The 17,484-nt window shown below is 41.0% G+C and overlaps 1 protein-coding gene across 2 annotated transcripts in view; it reads right to left on the bottom strand.

Annotated features, from left to right (window-relative positions):
• Nucleotides 1-17,484, bottom strand: part of bark (C-type lectin domain-containing protein bark beetle) — a 57,468-nt gene that overhangs the window by 17,149 nt on the left and 22,835 nt on the right. For both annotated transcript variants that reach the window (XM_023166741.2, XM_023166739.2), the window contains exons 2-6: nucleotides 12,454-12,617; nucleotides 7,980-10,616; nucleotides 5,767-7,100; nucleotides 2,070-3,066; nucleotides 6-1,180 (exon numbers count right to left, since the gene is read on the bottom strand). In XM_023166741.2, the coding sequence (XP_023022509.2) occupies nucleotides 6-1,180; nucleotides 2,070-3,066; nucleotides 5,767-7,100; nucleotides 7,980-10,616; nucleotides 12,454-12,617 (6,307 nt within the window). The remainder of the gene's footprint in view (nucleotides 1-5; nucleotides 1,181-2,069; nucleotides 3,067-5,766; nucleotides 7,101-7,979; nucleotides 10,617-12,453; nucleotides 12,618-17,484) is intronic.

A 17,484-nucleotide genomic window follows, 5' to 3' on the forward strand; every position in this document is an offset into this window, starting at 1 on the left:
CTTACTGAATCCAATTGCCGATATCGGCAAAGTAACAACCTCCGCGATGAATCCATGATCAGAAGAAGCGCCATTAGCAAACAATTTCACACTCAAGCTGGGCAGCGTGGATCGGAACAATCTGTTTCCATTATTAGTTGTCATCGTGACTCTGTCAATAACTTTGGACGACACGTTGTAGATGTCGCCGTCGTACATCTCCAGAAAGTCCGGTATCCCGTACTTTGTGGTGGAATTAAACAAATCGAACTGCAGAAGCCTCAATCCTAACGGCTTGATATTGAAATCGCTTCGGAATATTTTGATGCAGTTTACCGGGTGGTTGTCATATTTGTAGTAAAGCAAGATTCTCTCCTGGATCCTTATTTCCTTGTGGGTGTCGCAAATGTCAACGAGGCCGAACAAGTGGTAAGGAACGTTCAGCCCCTTCAAAGGGTTGAAGCTGGACTCCTCAGACTCCCTTCCTTCTCCGGATAGAGAGAGAATGTTTATTCCTGCCCCTAAAGAGTTTTGTATGTCGTTTCGAAGCAGAATCATGGTGTTGGTGGGCGATATCAGGTCGATGCCGTGCGACGCTGAGTTATTTATTTCCACGTAGCTTATCGTAGGGCTCTTGATGATGCTCTGTACGGCTGAGGACTTCTCATTGTGCAAAATTCCCGCTCCCGTAATTTTCACATACTGCAGCGTGGATTCGTGCGCCTTGATCGTACTGTGCGTGTGGATGTCATGTATCCTGTGATTGTAGAGCTGCTGTTCGAATTCTGCGTCCGTGAATCTTACCCCTCCCCAATAGCTGGTACTACTCTTGAACCGATCGCAGTGGATGAAAACAAACTTCGAGTTCCACTCGCATCGGTGTCTGTGTCCGAATTGCTGCCCGTTCAGCCTTATCGGGCAGTCTTCGTACCTTCTTTCGGTTCCCGTGCACTGCAAAGGTTCGGGCCAGGTCCAGATCCTCGACAGGGAGTTGCTGTGGAAGTCGATGCGCTCTCCGAATTCGAAAAACGCGCTCAGCGGGTCAAGTCCGAGCTCTCTGCATACCACCTGGGCATTGCGCTCGGTGAACCTTGAATCGCACATCGGTATCCACTGGAGGGTAGTTCCGTTGAAGTACTCGAGGAAGCCTTCGTTTATGGGGCCTTCGTCGTTTTCTATGCAGCTGCGGCTCTTGCAAAGCCTGGAACAAGATTTATGGTAGGGCTTGAGCGATTAGGTTTTCAAATTCAAATGAAATAAAATCAGTTTCACGTCATCCATTACGCTATGAAATAAACCTAGTGGAACCAATCCAATTTTGCTGTTGGCAGCAGATCTAATATTGCCTTGTTGTACCCAATATTTTGTTATTCATCGATTAAAAATTGTAGGTTGAAGGTTAGAGAGTTTGACACCAACTGTGAACAACGTCCGTCGTACTCTGGAGGATATAACAAGCTACCCCTCCCGATGTGGACCTTGCCAAGCTACCAAGGTCATCTGCATAAACTTGCAGATCTACTTCTCTTCTGCTGAGGGCATCAAACAGACTATCCATCAGGAGCGACCACAGAAGGAGAGTAATAGTACCCCACCTTGAGGGCAGACCTTGGTGATTCTGAACCTAATTGCCTCATCTTGAAGGCCATTGGTATATAGAAAAAGTGTTTGAAATTTTACTGATTGTTTCAAGACAACAAACATGAAAATCATGCTAGCGAGATTGATAATAAGCATCGTCGATAATTAGCATGGCTGACTATCATTCTTTTCACTACAGGTTTAACCAGTTTTAGGATTTTCGATTCCTCATTTTCCGATTATATATATGGAACACCTTTGATATCGCACTGGAATGATAATTCAAATATATTTTGTTGAATTCATAATGTATGTTCATTTCCACAAATCATCGAGAATCGTTAGAGTCTCGGAAATTAATTTATCTAGAACGTGCTTCATTGTCGTATCATAATCGTGTTTTTTTTTATTTTGCAAGGTTATTTTAAATGTTAGCTCTGTGCGCCAAGTTAGTGTACAAACATAGGCCTTTCACTGATTTTCTTCAAAATTAATAGACTATAACTCACCTAATTGCTTCTTGACCGTAAAACTGCTCGATTTCCCTTTTCTCTCTAATATCCAAAACACCCCTTTCATCTTTCATCAAATTTTCAGAAACCGAAACAGGCCTCATGACAATCTCACTTCCTGCAAACCCTCTGGCGTTCAAAACGCCCAAGACGAGTATCCCTACATTGGGCGCAAACTCCATCACAACTCCAGGCATAATCGTCAAGGTCACATTGGGCATCACGGTGATGTCTTTATGTACAAGATAAGGCCGCCCCCTATTGGTCAACCTCAAATCTTCATAGATCCTCCCTCCTAAGTCGTCCAAGTCGATGGTGGAGTTAACTGAAAACGTAGCCGAGTAGCTGGATTGGAAGTTGTCCTCCAACAAGTAGGGTTTGTACTGGGCGATGGCGTGATCGTTCCAATCGTCAAAATCGAATATCTTGCTCTTTATTTCTTTCTCGTTATCGGAGCCCCACCAGTTCTCCGCCACGTCGAGGAAGTTGTTGATTTTCGCAGTCTTTATTCCCGCCAGTAAGTGATAGTCAAGGCTGTTGCCGGAAAAGAGATTCCTATTGACTCTGACTTTCTGAATGCCTCTGAATCCAACCACGCAAGTGAGTTCCCTGTCCAACTGTAACACCCCTCCTCTTGCTCTTAAAAAGTATTTGTTGTTCCTCAGCTCGTTATATGTGAACACTGCTGGCACGCTTCCGATTATTTCGCTCTGGCTGTTCGAGCTGAACTCCACGACGTAGAGGCCATTGTTGTTGACGAACTTGTTGTTCATTATCAGTAATTTTTTCTCCATGCCCTTTAATGCCAGCAGGCCTTTCTTGCAGTTATTGTCCTGGAAGACGCTGTTGGTGATGTTGACAACAGCAAAGTGCCCGTCGACGGTGATTTCGAAATTCTTGTTGTTGGACCAAGTGTTGTTGTCCATGTAAATGGAGTGGGTGAAGTTTTCGTTGTACTGCCACACGTAGGGAAGAGACATGTCCAATCCTCCTCCTGAAAATCATTTGAATAATTTCATTATAAGATCATTTGAAACGTTGGTAGCAACGTCAATGGTCCACAGTGCCCCACGTTGGGCCCCTATATTAAAACTAGATTTCTGATGCACGGGAAAAATAATCACCAAATCCATTTTTTATAACCTTCGTATACAGTCCACTTAGAAAAATCAAGGCTGTCTGAGAACAACACCAAAGGAGAGAAAGGGACCGTTGCGAGTCAGAGTGAACACAATACGCCCTACATTTGTAGTATTATGTATATTGGAACAATGAGGAGATCTGTGACGAAAATGGCATGACATGGATGGCATCATGAAAATCTAGATAGATGGAGTTCTGTCTTAATAAGCGCAGGTAAGTTGGTGAGAACTTCAATGTTATTTAATGAAAGCTTGATCAACTTTGACGTTCTGGTTTCATTATATATATAAATGACCTTATACTTTTTTTTTGAAAAATTATTATTTCCTTTTGATAATTTATTGTCTGTTCAGAAATGAAAGAGACTATATATATGTTAACTCGAAGATTCTCACGGATAAAGTATGATGAGCTGTTTTCTCGGGTTTCGCTCCGTCCTTATGGGGATAAAATACACAGAACACGAAGCGAAACCCACAAAATAACAAATCTACTGTGACAAATGTTAAAATATGTCCAGTAGTAACCAAGACATTCTCCAACAAATAGGTATTTAGTTGAAGGGGATTGAAAAAACATTGTTTTTTTGAAGGCGGTATAAATAGATATGAGACCGACTTGGCTTTTTAGCGGGGTTATTCGTGATATTCTTCAGTTTACTTCGAGAGCGCGTTGAATAAACAGCTATACAACATGGAAGCTACTTGTTCGGGAATTCTACATTTGCATTTATTTGTAAATTTAATATTCTGATTATTTTATTGATCTGTAGAAGATAACAATTCTAAATAATTAAAAACTATTTCAAATATAAAATTTCCTTCCCAAAATAAAATATTTAAACAAAACTAGTATCTTCTCATCATACAGAATATATCAATGAAAAATTTATATTAATACCCCCAGTCCGACGCCTGTTAATATTATCTTGAACGTAATATCAGAAAAAATATCGAGCGGTTCTTTTGGCGGTATTTTCGCATTCTTTGTCGGTGTTTTCGCGTTCTTTGTCACATATCCCTATTTTAATGGCTCGTCAGCGGCATCCTCAAGGGATATAGAGGGTAGACATATCTCAATGATTTTGTGGGTGAATTGCAGTGCTATTTGCTTGAGACGACTATGTTGCTTTCTTTGATGTAGCGACATGTTTGCATTCTTGAAATTCTTTTACTCTCAGACAATACTGAACGAACTATAATGAATCTCCCAATGACGTCTTAAATTTTCAGATTAAAATTTATAAAAGGAGGCTAGTGAAATGTAAGGCACTAACAGGAAATAGTGTCTTACATGCCGTAACACACAATTCATTATTAACGTCATGAACACATCCAAAGATGTTATTGTAGTGGCGTAGGAAGAAAAGTGTTGACGAGAACATTTCCACATTTTCAAGTGAGTGAGTGGCGGGGGATCACTGTATCTCTCTTATGGGTGTTTGACAGTCCCCCGGTGCAGACCACACGGCACTCACCCAGTAAAGTTATCGGTCAACCACCCTATCCCGCATCTGCGGGCAACAGGCGTTGGCCGATTTCAAGCTAGATGTGTGGGAGAGGTGTCTCGCAAGAGCCCTCGGCGGTTACTCATCCAACGCTGAAAAGGTAGCTTTCCTAACATGAGTGCCCCTTGGGGTAACGTAAGGGTATGCGGTGCAGACCACACGGCGTACACCCAAAAGTTGTTGATGAACCGCCCTATCCCGCACCTACACGGGTAATGGGCGCGACATCTTCGACATATGATGTGTGGTAGAGGATGCTCGTGAGAGTCCTCGACGGTTACTCATCAAACGTTGGAAAGGGAACTTTCCTAACATGAATTCTAGGGGGGAGGTGAGTGCCCGCTCGCGGCTGAAGTCTAGTGAGCCTCATCTCCAACTGGCGTTGGCCTCTTAGGGGCAGCGGCTCCGCTAGCGGGTAAAGGGATACAGGGCTGCGGTAATCCATTCATGGGTGCATTGCAGCCCCATTATGAGGCACTGGACGGCTTATGCTGTTCCGTGATCCTCGCCTGCTTCTGTACGGATCCAAGCGTTCGAGGTGTCGGGGCTTGCGGTCCTTCCGGGCTCTAGTATCCGAGTCTAGCCTTGGAGGACACCAAGGCAGACGCTTGAGGTGTCGGAACCTGGTTGGACGGAGCTACTAGTATCCGAGCTTAGGACCCCGGCCGGCCACTTCCGGGACCATATTCCCAATTGATTTGGCATGGTTGGCGGGGGCAGGTATGCGACGCGAGCACTCTCTGGCGAAAGAGGAGCTTAGTTAACTTGTACGAACGTTCGGTCGAACGCTGCCGATGGTCCTGTCTCTTGGTTAGCCACACTAAGTAGATGTAAGGAAGCAATTCCGGGTTCGGTGAGCGGGAGGAAGCCCTGCGAAATCCTGTTGGTGTGGGGTGAGGGGCGGTACCCGCAAGGATTTCCCGAAAATCCACCCCTCCACACCCGATCGCATCCAACGCCAGGGTACGTCTGGGGGGCCTAACCGACCCCCCAGGCCCCCCGGTGCGGTCGTAACTATGACCCTCTTAACTACGCTGAACTTACCTTTATTGCTCTCGATTGTATTATCCTGAAACACGTAGTGAAACAAGTTGTTGGAAGATCTCATATCTCTGGAAAACTGATAGATTCCTTTCTCGTTATCAGCAATGGTGGTCTTGTTGAACATGAACGTGACTTCGGATATATTGCTCGTGTGCAAATCCCAATACGGAGAGTGAACGAATACGGCCTCTTTTAGGTTATGACTGATCTCGCAATTCAAAAACTTCATCGACTCGTTGGCCTTCCTCAAAAAATGATTGCCCAGTTCGTCCAGGTACCTGTTGTAGTAGGAAGCATGGACCCCGAACGTGTTTTTCCTGATTGTAGTACGTGTAGCACTCAAGGTTGGAACTGGCCCTTTTACTATACGGTTGTAGATGTTTTGGATAGGCGCCTTCACTGGGTTCACGACTATGACAGTCCCACCAAGGGCGTTGTTTCCACTGGTATAGTCAAGTACGATACCGTGAGCACTTGAGGTCGTAGGAAAAACGGTTAGGTCTCTTTTAAGAACGTAGAAATTCGAGTTGGAGGAAGCCGATAACGCGTCATGAATAACGATACTCTCCGTGCTTCTGTTTTCAATCGGATTCAAGAGCTGAAGTCCCAGAACCCATCCGGGATCGCACCTTATCTTGTAGGACCGGGATATACTGTCACCGACCACTTTAGACGTAACCAGGTATTTAGTTTCGCCCCTTTGCAGCTCCACCACGTTCTGGTCCAAGTTGTGAGGAATCGCGAAGGGATTGTAGTAGTTCTCGTCATCGTTTTTGGTAAACCAGCCCGCAAGCTCTCGTTGCTGCACTCCTGAGAAAATAGGGTTATGTTCGATACCGATGAAGTTATTTTCAATTTTGTTGTTGTACAAAGTTAACCCGAGTTGTTTGAGGCTCAGTCCCGCTCCTTTGTTGTTGGAAAAATCAGAGTTCTTAATGATGTTCACCGATTCGGAGAAGATATCCGAATACATTATACCAAGTCCGTGGAAGTAGTTGTCTGTGATTTTTATGTTCTCGAAGTTTTGACGCCCGAAGTCGAGCTGCAGTGCGGGCTTGAATGAAGTGGTCGCGTAGTCCAACAACCCGGCTTTTTCTATGGTGAGGAACTGGATGTCGGTTCTTTCCGCCAAGGAGCTGAAACGAACGCCTGCCCAAGAGGTTTTGTAACACCTCACACCTACGTCGTTTTCGTGGGTACAGGAGTTGAAGAAATCACTGGAGGTTTCTGAGCGGCACTTCGTGACGTCCAAGTCGAAGTCGTCGCATTGGATGTTGGACAGTATTACGTTTTCGGTAGTTCCAGCTGAGGGTATCTCGCTCCTTTCTAGATTCCTGAAATATATAAGTCAGATATACTGTAAGTATGAATAAAAAACTTGCACTAACAAAAGTACAAATAACAACCAAAGAGAAGATGGTAGAAAATAAACAGCTGCACATTTCAGAATTTCTCGCTAATTATATTTACAGGTTCTTTTAGATATGCACAGGGCCTTAGCTTGACTCTGTTTGCAGAAGCCAAACGCTCAAGAAAATATTCCCGAAGGAAACAGAACAACAACAAGTCGGTTCCTGAAGGATATTTGCTATCGGAAAAGTATGAAGAGTTATCGAGAAAAGACAACTTGGAGAATCTTTCTGAGCCTTCATATCGAGTCTTAGCTCTTCTTGACTCCACTTCACTGTCTCAAACAAAAGTGAAAGAGCACGGATAGGCAATCATGTCCCCGGCCACAACTACGTTCATCCTCGACATGTCTTGTTAAAAATTCTTCATCACTCACATTATAAGGAATATTATATATTAAATTATAGGAATTCGTTAAAAATTTATTAAAAAAGTTCAATCAAATTCTTCGATACAGTTTACAAAGGACCATAATGAAACATATTGGATAATAAGTGCCAACCAAAATGTATACCAATTAAATTGAAACTTTAACCGTACATCTGTGATCAATAAATGCCCCACGTTGGGCGCCATATTGGAAGTGGATTTTTATAGTCAGGAAAATAACTGTCTAAGAACCCAAAATAAAAGAAATTTTTTATATCCTCCTCCTGTAGAAGTGTAAATATGCTGAGACGTGAAATTATGAGAAGATCAAAAGATACATTAAATTTAAAAGATGCAATAAGTATTTTACTGTAACTGTTACAGTATTTTACTGTATGTTACTGATCGAGATCAAAAAAGGTAAGTTTACTCACCAATCATCTGGATTCAAAACATATCCCAGTTGCTGACAAACTAGTGCAGCATTTTTCATGGTCCATCCATAATTGCACACAGTTCCCCATTGATCGTTCACCTTTAACTGCAACCGACCTTCAGTTTCACTTTCCCCACCCAACAACCTGATAGGAACTTTAGGTTCTATTACGAGAAGTTCGGTTTGCGAATCGTATTTTTCAGTCTCGGTATCGTAAGTGATATTATCGGGCGCGTGAATGAGTTCTTCCTTCAAAGTGAACCTGATACTTCCTGGTTCTATTCCCCTGGCCTCTAATCGCCCGCCCACCATCATTCCGATGGATGGAGGGAAGCGAAGGGTAACACCTGGCTCTATAGTCAGCTTCCCCCCAGGCCTGATCGTTATATCTCGCGTTACGACATATTCCCCTCTAGCTATGAACTCTTCTCCCTCGATTTCTCCTCCAATCTTATCAGAAGTTCCAGAGGAAAATTTTGGCACGTAGAATTGGTTCGCGTTTATCCTCGACGTCAACGGGTTCGTGTTGTGCAAAAGAAAAGGGATGAATATGATCTTGGCTAAGTTGTATCTATCGTAACGGTGGAAGATCCTGTAAGATATATTCTCGTCATTTCCAAACCCGAGCCAGTTGAAGGTGCAGTTGATCGTTTTACTCTGATCTTCGAAGTGGCTTCCGATTTCGTATTTGGAGTCCGGGTTCTCTATTATGTTCCTGAATATTTCGATGTTACTGGAGCCTACAACTACGGGCGCTGCCACCCTGCTTCTGGGGTTGAGGTTAGAAACGGTTCCGTCTTCCATCTGGAAGGGTTCACTGATTTTGTTGCTCTTCACGAAGTTTCGTGTAAAAAGTAAGTACTGTCTTTCAGCATAGGGTGAAATTCCTAGGTTGACCACAAAGGTTCCAGAATTGTTCAAGAAATAGTTTTGCTGAACGGTAATTTCGTTTCTGAGAACGTTGAACTCTTCCAAAGGCTTGTTCTTTATGAGCAACCCCCCGAAGGTGCCCTGTCTGAAGTGGTTGTATTCTATGTTAGCCTGGAGGTTGACAGCTGGTGAAATTTTCAAGGATATCCTCTCGTTCCCCAGGAACTTATTGTGACCAATCTGCAGCTTAGTGAGAACTTCAGTTTGTCTCCAACAGGAGATAATTTCCAGAGCGTCACTCAGGCAGTTTTTGAATGAGTTTTCCGTGAAGTTGAACAACGCTTCTCCGCAATAGTTGCCATGCAACACTCCAATGTCCAAATTTTTGTAGATCTCCGAATACTGGACGACCGTGGTCTGGTTCACGAAGATATACTCAGTCTCTGCGGTGTCGTTTAACCAAATAGCTACGCCGTAACCTTTGTTAGAGCTTATGGACGACCTGGAAATGTTTCTGTTACCACCAGTGTAGGTGATGTTGATTCCATCGCCTTCGTTGAAGGAAACCCTGCTTTCCGTTACGTTAACGTCACCTGCCCCGCTCGTCACATGGATTCCAGCCACATGCTCGTTCTTTGACGCAGAACTCTTATGCACGTGGATCTGTGATCTGAGATTGTCGATCGCCACACCTCTCCCAATATTCTCGGATATATCAGAGTTGCTGACGTTTAGATCAAAGGTTTTTCTCAGCCCTGAGAGTATCCGCATGAAGATCACCACGTCCGAGGCGGGGTCTGCTCGAAATTTGATGAAAATCTGGTTACCCGTGCTCGCTATCGTCTGCGGCCTCGTGTTGTTTCTTATCGAGAACTTGTTCAGTATCCTGTGGTTCAAAGTGGAGCCGTCGAAGATCTCAATAGAGGCGCTGTCGTTCCGACTTGTAACAGCTCTAATAAACTGAAGAGTCAGTACATGTCCGTATCTAGTTGTGAAGGCCTTGCTGCAAGTTACTTCCCTGTTTAAAAAAAGAGTTTGCTCAGCGTACAGCTGCAAGGGGAACGTCTGGCTCGACGCGATCGCCAGCTGGCAAAAATCGTTGTAGCCGTATCTGTCAGCTCGTTCGTCAGGGCGTTCCTCAGCTCTGACGAATCTCACGCCGTCCCCACCGTTTTCATTCACCACGCACCCCTCTATGTGCGCCAGCCCGTAGCTGGAGTTGATGAATATACCGTAGCCTCTGTTATTCGTGATCTTGCAGTTGTTTATTCTCACAGGCGCCTCGGGGTTGGTGACGTTGATCCCGTTGTAGGCAGAGCTGAATACCTCCAAGTAGTCCACCGTGGGAGGCACTCCCGTGACGTCCAAAGCACTGGTGGTGTTCTGATCACGTCCCGCTCCCGCGTACTGTACATTAACGTACCGGAGCCTCGATCGGGACTCCGGGAGGAACAGTGTGTTGTCGAGGGTGAGTTTTTTATCGTTCAATGCGTTTTCGAAGCGGAGACCCCTCCAGAAGGGTAGGGGTTTGTCGTGTCGGGGCAGGCATTCTACTCCGAGGTCGGGGTGGTAGTCGCATACTCCGGATCCAAGTTGTCTAGTGTCCCATTGGCAGTCTTGTAGGGAGCTTTCGGTTCCCGAGCATTTAGGTTGTTCGTAGAGGAGGCGAGGCTTCAGAGGCATTTGTCGATTCATCCAGCTGTAGAAGGTTCCGCCTTGGAAGCCTAGTTGTCGACAAGTGGTCGCCATGTCGAAAATGGTCCAGCTGGAAAGTAGAAAATTGAATGGCAATGGTATTGAAATTCTATGAAAAAAGTAACCTGATCAATTGTAAACAATTAGATGGATAGATAGATATAGATAGATAGATATATTTATTTGACAACTTCACACTTGAATGTTTGTTGCAAGTCAGTTAAAATATACATAGAACAAAAAAAACTAGTCACAAGTTAAAAATATTGAATCATGAATTGTGAATAGAATGAAAAATGATTTTGAACATTACAATAATCAGTCAAGTGTCAAAAAACAAATATTATGAATAAACATGAGCTTCACATATCAGATGAAATAAAATCAAATCTAAATCGGCATAATTGAAGTACTTAATAATCCTGAGTACTATAAAAACAGTTTTCCAGGAGAATAGTTCTGACTCTGTTTTTGAAGGAGCTTTGTTTGAGCACTTTGAACGAATTAGGAAGATTCATGTAGAGATTGATATTCAATGAATTTTCAATAGACCTTGTGAGTTTGTATCGAGGCTTTATGAACAGATCTGCATTTCTTGTAGCATGATGATGAATGTCCTGATGCTGCGAATAGATTGATTTATTTTTATGGATTTCAAGTAATTGACTATATATGAATAGCGATGGAATATATGGAATAGCCATTTTTTTGAAGAGCAGCTTACAGTGATCTCTATAATTGGCATTCATCAATATTCTGACTGCTTTTTTCTGAAGTCTGAAAATTTTGGTGGAGTGAGAGGAATTACCCCACAAAACTATGCCATAATTCATATCTGAGTGGAACAAAGCAAAATATGAACTTCTCAGTGCGTCAAGAAACAATACTCTGTTGAGCTGTCGAAAAGCAAATATACTCTTACACAGCTTCTTACTCAGTTCATCAATGTTTGCATACCATGATAAATTCCGATCAAGAGTGAGTCCTAGTAGTTTGGCACTATCATCCCCATTTTCAGTGGTTTCAGTATTTGAGGTCGTAAACAATACCTTCTGGGTCTTGCTTTCGTTTAATTTCAACTGATTTGTTGTGAACCACAGAGACGCCTGTCTCAGAGTATCATCAGTAATTGATGGTAATTCGATTATGTTTTTCTGAGACGTTATTAGAGTTGTGTCATCTGCGAAAAGAACACATTTACCTGGTGACATAAAATGACCGAAGTCATTGAAATATATCAAGAATAGCAATGGTCCCAGGACGGATCCCTGCGGTACACCATTCTTGATAGTTTTATTGTCAGACATGTTTCCATTCACACACACAGATTTGGTTCTGTTACAGAAGTACGACTGAAATAAACTGAGTGGTAGCCCCCTCACTCCATAAAACTACAGTTATGACTAGTGTTCCAAGCAATCGTGGCCCATGAGAAATTTGGAATAATGCAAAAGTTAAGAAGTTTTGTTGAAATAGAAACTTTTATCAAATTGTCATTGAAAGTAATTACAACAATGAGATGTGACGGAATTGGCCGATACTCGATGAAACTCCATAACAGTGTCGTGAAATAAACATTTTTCATTGTATCTTTCATTGAATATTTCAATGGAATCTAATAACCTTCAGTTAGAAATTGGAATGATATGAATAAGAAACGGGATATGTTCTAATATGGAACCCTGTGGAACAACGGACGTTCCAGTTTTATCGTCCAAATGGAACTCTGTGCTCCACCACAATCAATATACTCCAATGAACTCATTTGTCTTTTACTGTCGGGACTGAGAAAGGTATTCTTTTCAGTGTTATCGAACTACACATAACAAGAACAATATTTGCAGAGGTACAGATGTACCTGATATCTGCCCAAAAATCAAATATTTAACTCAAATAAACAAACTCACTTTCTCGAGTTCGTGCAAACACTTCTCCATTGTCCGTTATGACGAATTTGAAGCCGTCCCGCCAATATCGTCGGTCCGTCCACGAGCCGGATGCCGGGGAAATTGATATTCCTCGCAGATGACTCCTCTGAAGTCGTTAACGTGATTCGTTCGTCTTGAGTACCCTGGAAAATAATGCAATTCGTGAGGGTATGTTCCGAAGCGTTGTTTAGAACATGCTTAGGCAAAGTGAAGGTCAGTGGCATTGATTACTCGAGTGTGAATCTGAAGTCACGGGGAGTGAGGTGAATATTTGATCAAAGCCTGATTGCATGATGTTTTCAACGACTTTTCTGAAATGATATTAATATTTATTGAGATTCAAATCACAAAAAGAAATAACTAAAGTAATATATGCAGTTGAATAAACATCGTAGAAACCACAGAAGCATCAGATGTTGCTTGTATGTGGTGAAAAGGAGATCCAAAGGAAAATCATTAATATATGATAAATATTGAAGTATGAGAATGAATTATATAAAAGGGATTTGTATATATAATTAAACTACTCAATATAAATTAATTTATGAATATAAATAAATTAAATAAGAAAATAAAAACACATAAGATAATATAAAATCACAAATATAAGTATAAATATAAAAAGTTGTTGGTTTTGACATATAATATTATTTAAATATAAAATCATACAAACATAAAACTAAATTGACAATTAAGTATAAAATCTCAATTGTAAAATACGCGTACTAGTAATATAATATATAAAAACATGTTGAAATCGATATGGATGTTGAAAATGGATGTGATATATATATATACACAAAACGATGGTGCCCATATATACATATGTATACATACAAATATGAACACATTGTATGTATTACAGAATTGTAAATGGACAATATAGCAAAGGTACGTATGTTTTTTCCCATCTACTCAAATAGACCTACAAGTTCAAGTCTCTGACTTTGAAGAATATGCTCTTTCAACTCTTTTTTGAAGCGATTGATATTTGAGATAGATTTTATATGTTCAGGAATTCGGTTGTAGGGTTTAGACGCAAAGTTTGTAAATGATATTTGTGTAACAACCCTTACCATTAGGGGTGTAATATACTGATCTTATTGGCGGCTGTGGTACTGATGTGAAGGAAGCGATGCCGTATGTCTATTTGTATGATATTTAGTGCTAAAGCATAAAAAATACAACTGTCGTATGTCCAACAGACGAGTTTCGATGTATAATCTAACAGAGGGGTTCCTACCATTTTTAGAGAATATTAATTTAAGAAAATGCCTTTGCATAATTTCATACATACATATGTATGAATTTTCACCAAATAATAAGATTATTATATCAATTTTCCCAACATTTTGAAAAGCTAAATATTTATTGCCCTAAAATATACAAATTTATTATTTTGCTCATGTAATATATACATTTCACATAGATTGAGAATCTGGTATTTTCTGGAGTTGCAACTGATTAGCTCAAACAGAGAGGGAGCCACTGTAACCATAATCTATTTCATCATTAATAAAGTCAATGGTTGCCTTGAAATTTCTGTGATGTACGCCTATGTTAATAGTTTTGGTCTCAAAGGCACACACATTTAATACAAATGATACAGGTGTTGTAACAGGTAAGGCAGGTAGCTAGAAAGGGTCGCGACAAAAGCCATTCAGGAAATACTTGAATGGAAGGATGTAGTTTTTGACTTGACCAAAACTAGAATACAACTTTTTTACGATTTTCTCTTCGAGTTTATAAACAGTTAGGTACAGGCGGTATGAATTTAATAAGTAAAGGTGATAGGTTGAATGTGATAGTACTACATATTTTACAAACATCTGGTCAATTTATGGTAAATTTAAGGAATCACTTAAATATAATAATAATAATAATACCAGTTTATTTCAATCAATAAGGTTGTACACAATGATACAAATGGGTTAAATCTATACTACAACAAAATTATCGTGAAAGGCGTCAATGGGCGCATTACATAATATATTATTATTAACGGAAAACAGATTATATATAGCTGTATATATAGATACAATGAGTAATAAATAAATGATTTATAAACCGTCACACAGATAAAAAAACTTCCAAGTTCTAGTTGAGGAATTCTTCAAAAGTAACAATTTTTTTGTAATATGAATTGTTTTGTCATTTTTTTTTAAATACATATATGTTTTTACAGTTTTTCACAGTTTCGGGTAAAATGTTGAAAAATTTGCACCCATTCACTTAATAACTTTTGTGAAAGAGGGCAGTACGATGGCGTACTTGTAGTAGCAACTGTTTTCCTCTAGTTTCATAGTTATGTAAACGTTCAGCCATATTGCTAGATCTTTGTTCAAAAAAGTGCACACAGGCGTCTAGGATATAGGTCCCTGCCACTGTTGAAATGTTTAATTTAAAAAAAAAGTCTGCACGAATTTCTAGACCCTAGTTTTGCCAATATTCATATGGCATATTTCTGTAGAGTAAACATTCTATTTACAGAGGAGCAATTTCCCCGGTTCAAAATGCCATATGGTGGTAGTGGAAATTAGCATGATACAGAATCAGCAGCATCTCTTCTCTACAATGATTTGCCATAAAACTCAAAGAGTAGCACGATTATCTCAGTTTGTGTATAAATTGTCAATATGTGGGGTCCAGATTAAGTTTGCGTCAAAAGTTATACCCAGCATTTTAACCGATGTTGACATTTCTATATCACTGGAGGTACCATCAAAAAGTCTGCAGGTTAGATTGTGCCCACGCAGACTAATAAAAAAAAATCGACATAACATTCCATATGTATATTAAAGTTGTTAGTAATGTAGAGATATCTTATGAGGTCATTTGCATAAACTACATAGAGAAATGGTCCCAGGATCGAGCCTTGCGGAACTCCTTGAGGTATGTGTAAGGTATCTGAGTTTAAGTTTCACAACTTGCTTTCGATTGCTTAGAAAAGACTCTAGGAAGTGCAGGGGTACTCCCCTGATACCATATCTCGATAACTTGGAAACCAGTAGTTTATGATCGAGGCAGTCGAAAGCGCGTGAGAAGTCCAGAAATAGGTCCGTCACAAATTTGTTGTTGTCCAGATGTTTCATTACATGGCTCTGGAATTCACCTCGGAGTTCTGCCTCACCCACCATACTCTATAGACCTCTCGCCAATCGACTACCATCTTCTCTAGCACTTCGATATAATCACCGGTAGAACTTTCGCCAATCAGGACTAGGCAAAAACAAACTTCGTCGACTTCATCGAATCCCGAGCTCACAATTCTTATGTTGACGGAATTGATCGACTCGTGTTACGCTGACAAAAGTGCACTGATCCAAATGGTGTTCATTTCGATTGAATTGACTAAGTATTCGATGTAAAAATTCTGCGGAAATAAAACAAGGTATGACGTAGCAATATTATTAATTTCCTACAGAATATTAATATCATTGTACTTGTAGACTTAGAAATACGAAAAACTGTTCCCACGGTATAACCTTTCGGATTTGAAATTCCAACTGCCATGAAATGTGGCATTATCTCCCGCAATGTCTTCCATCTTCAGCGCCTGCTTTGTACGATTTCTCTATTTCTCCGGTGAACCACTTCTCGTGCGTAATTTTTTCGTTGTTACGAAAGAAGCCTCCTTTAAGAAGGTGAACGTGAAGACTTGCGTTTCCTCGTGGTGCTCGACTCATGCCATTGACCCGACAACTAGCATGACGCTGGTGTTTGGAAATTGTGATCGATCCATTGTAACCACTCTAGGGATACCTAACTAGGAGATAGAATTTCACAGACTGGTCGATACCTTGAAGAAAACGAGGGAGTTAGAGCCGCTCACTAGCCATTTGTATCCCTCAAGCCGCTGTTATTTTACAAATTGCTAGGTAGATTTGAATAATACACAGAGTGTTTTAATGAAACTAGGAAACAACTAAAGGAAAAAATAACCAATTTCAATGATAGTTCTTTTGAAACTCAATTTTCAACATGTGTATCTTTCATATCCTGAAATAAACATTTCCACGCGAACTATCCATTTCCAAAAAGGGTTTTTATGAAGGACTCACTCAGGGGGGGGATAATTTGTAGCCCCCCCCCCACCAGAGACTAGAAGAATTTAGTTGTGAAACACCTCGACACGTGTTTCGATCACCAAGTGATCATCTTCAAAGAGGAAGATTAAAACTTCCGACAAAATGCCTTGAATTCAAGGCATTTTGTCGAACTAATAGGGTAAATTGAGGTCACACAGAAAGATCAACTAATTAGTTTGGACGTGAAAAGTCTTTACACCAACGTTCCGGTCGAAGAAGCACTCCAAATCATACAGAGAAAGCTATCCGAAGACGGGAACCTGAAAGAGAGAACGAATCTACCTATAGAAGTAATCATGGAATTACTAAGATGCTGTGTACGAAACTGTTATTTCCAACTGAAGGACGAATTCTTTACACAAGATGAGGGACTGCCAATGGGATCGCCACTTTCACCAGTCATAGCCAACATATATATGGAGTGGTTTGAAACTCTGGCCATTGAAGAAGCCCACAAGAAACCTCGAGTCTGGTTGAGATATGTTGACGACACCTTCATAATATGGAAACATGGGAATACTGAACTAGACGCCTTCCTGAAACACATCAACAGCGTGAGACCTTCCATCAATTTTACAATGGAGAAGGAAATCCACAACGAATTGCCATTCTTAGACGTTTTGGTGAAGAGGACCGACACTAAGTGGGAAAAATTCTGTATACCGAAAACCCACTCATACGGGACAGTATCTGAACCACGAATCCAACCACCATCAATGGACTAAAAGAGGAATCATCAAGACTCTATTAGGCCGTGCTTTTGGGCTCTGTAATACAAAGAAAGGTCTCGAGAAGGAACTAGACATCATCAAAAATGATCTTCAACGAAATGGCTACTCCAAAGCGATGGTAGAAAAGACGACTTTGGCTAGAAGACAGCAGAAGCCTCGCAAGGAAGAGAAGCCGTCACAACCAGTGCTTG

This window comes from Leptinotarsa decemlineata, unplaced genomic scaffold (genome assembly GCF_025532065.1).
Source record: "Leptinotarsa decemlineata unplaced genomic scaffold, Ldec_3_MD MMD2_tig00001621_RagTag_RagTag, whole genome shotgun sequence".
NCBI lineage: Eukaryota > Metazoa > Arthropoda > Insecta > Coleoptera > Chrysomelidae > Leptinotarsa > Leptinotarsa decemlineata.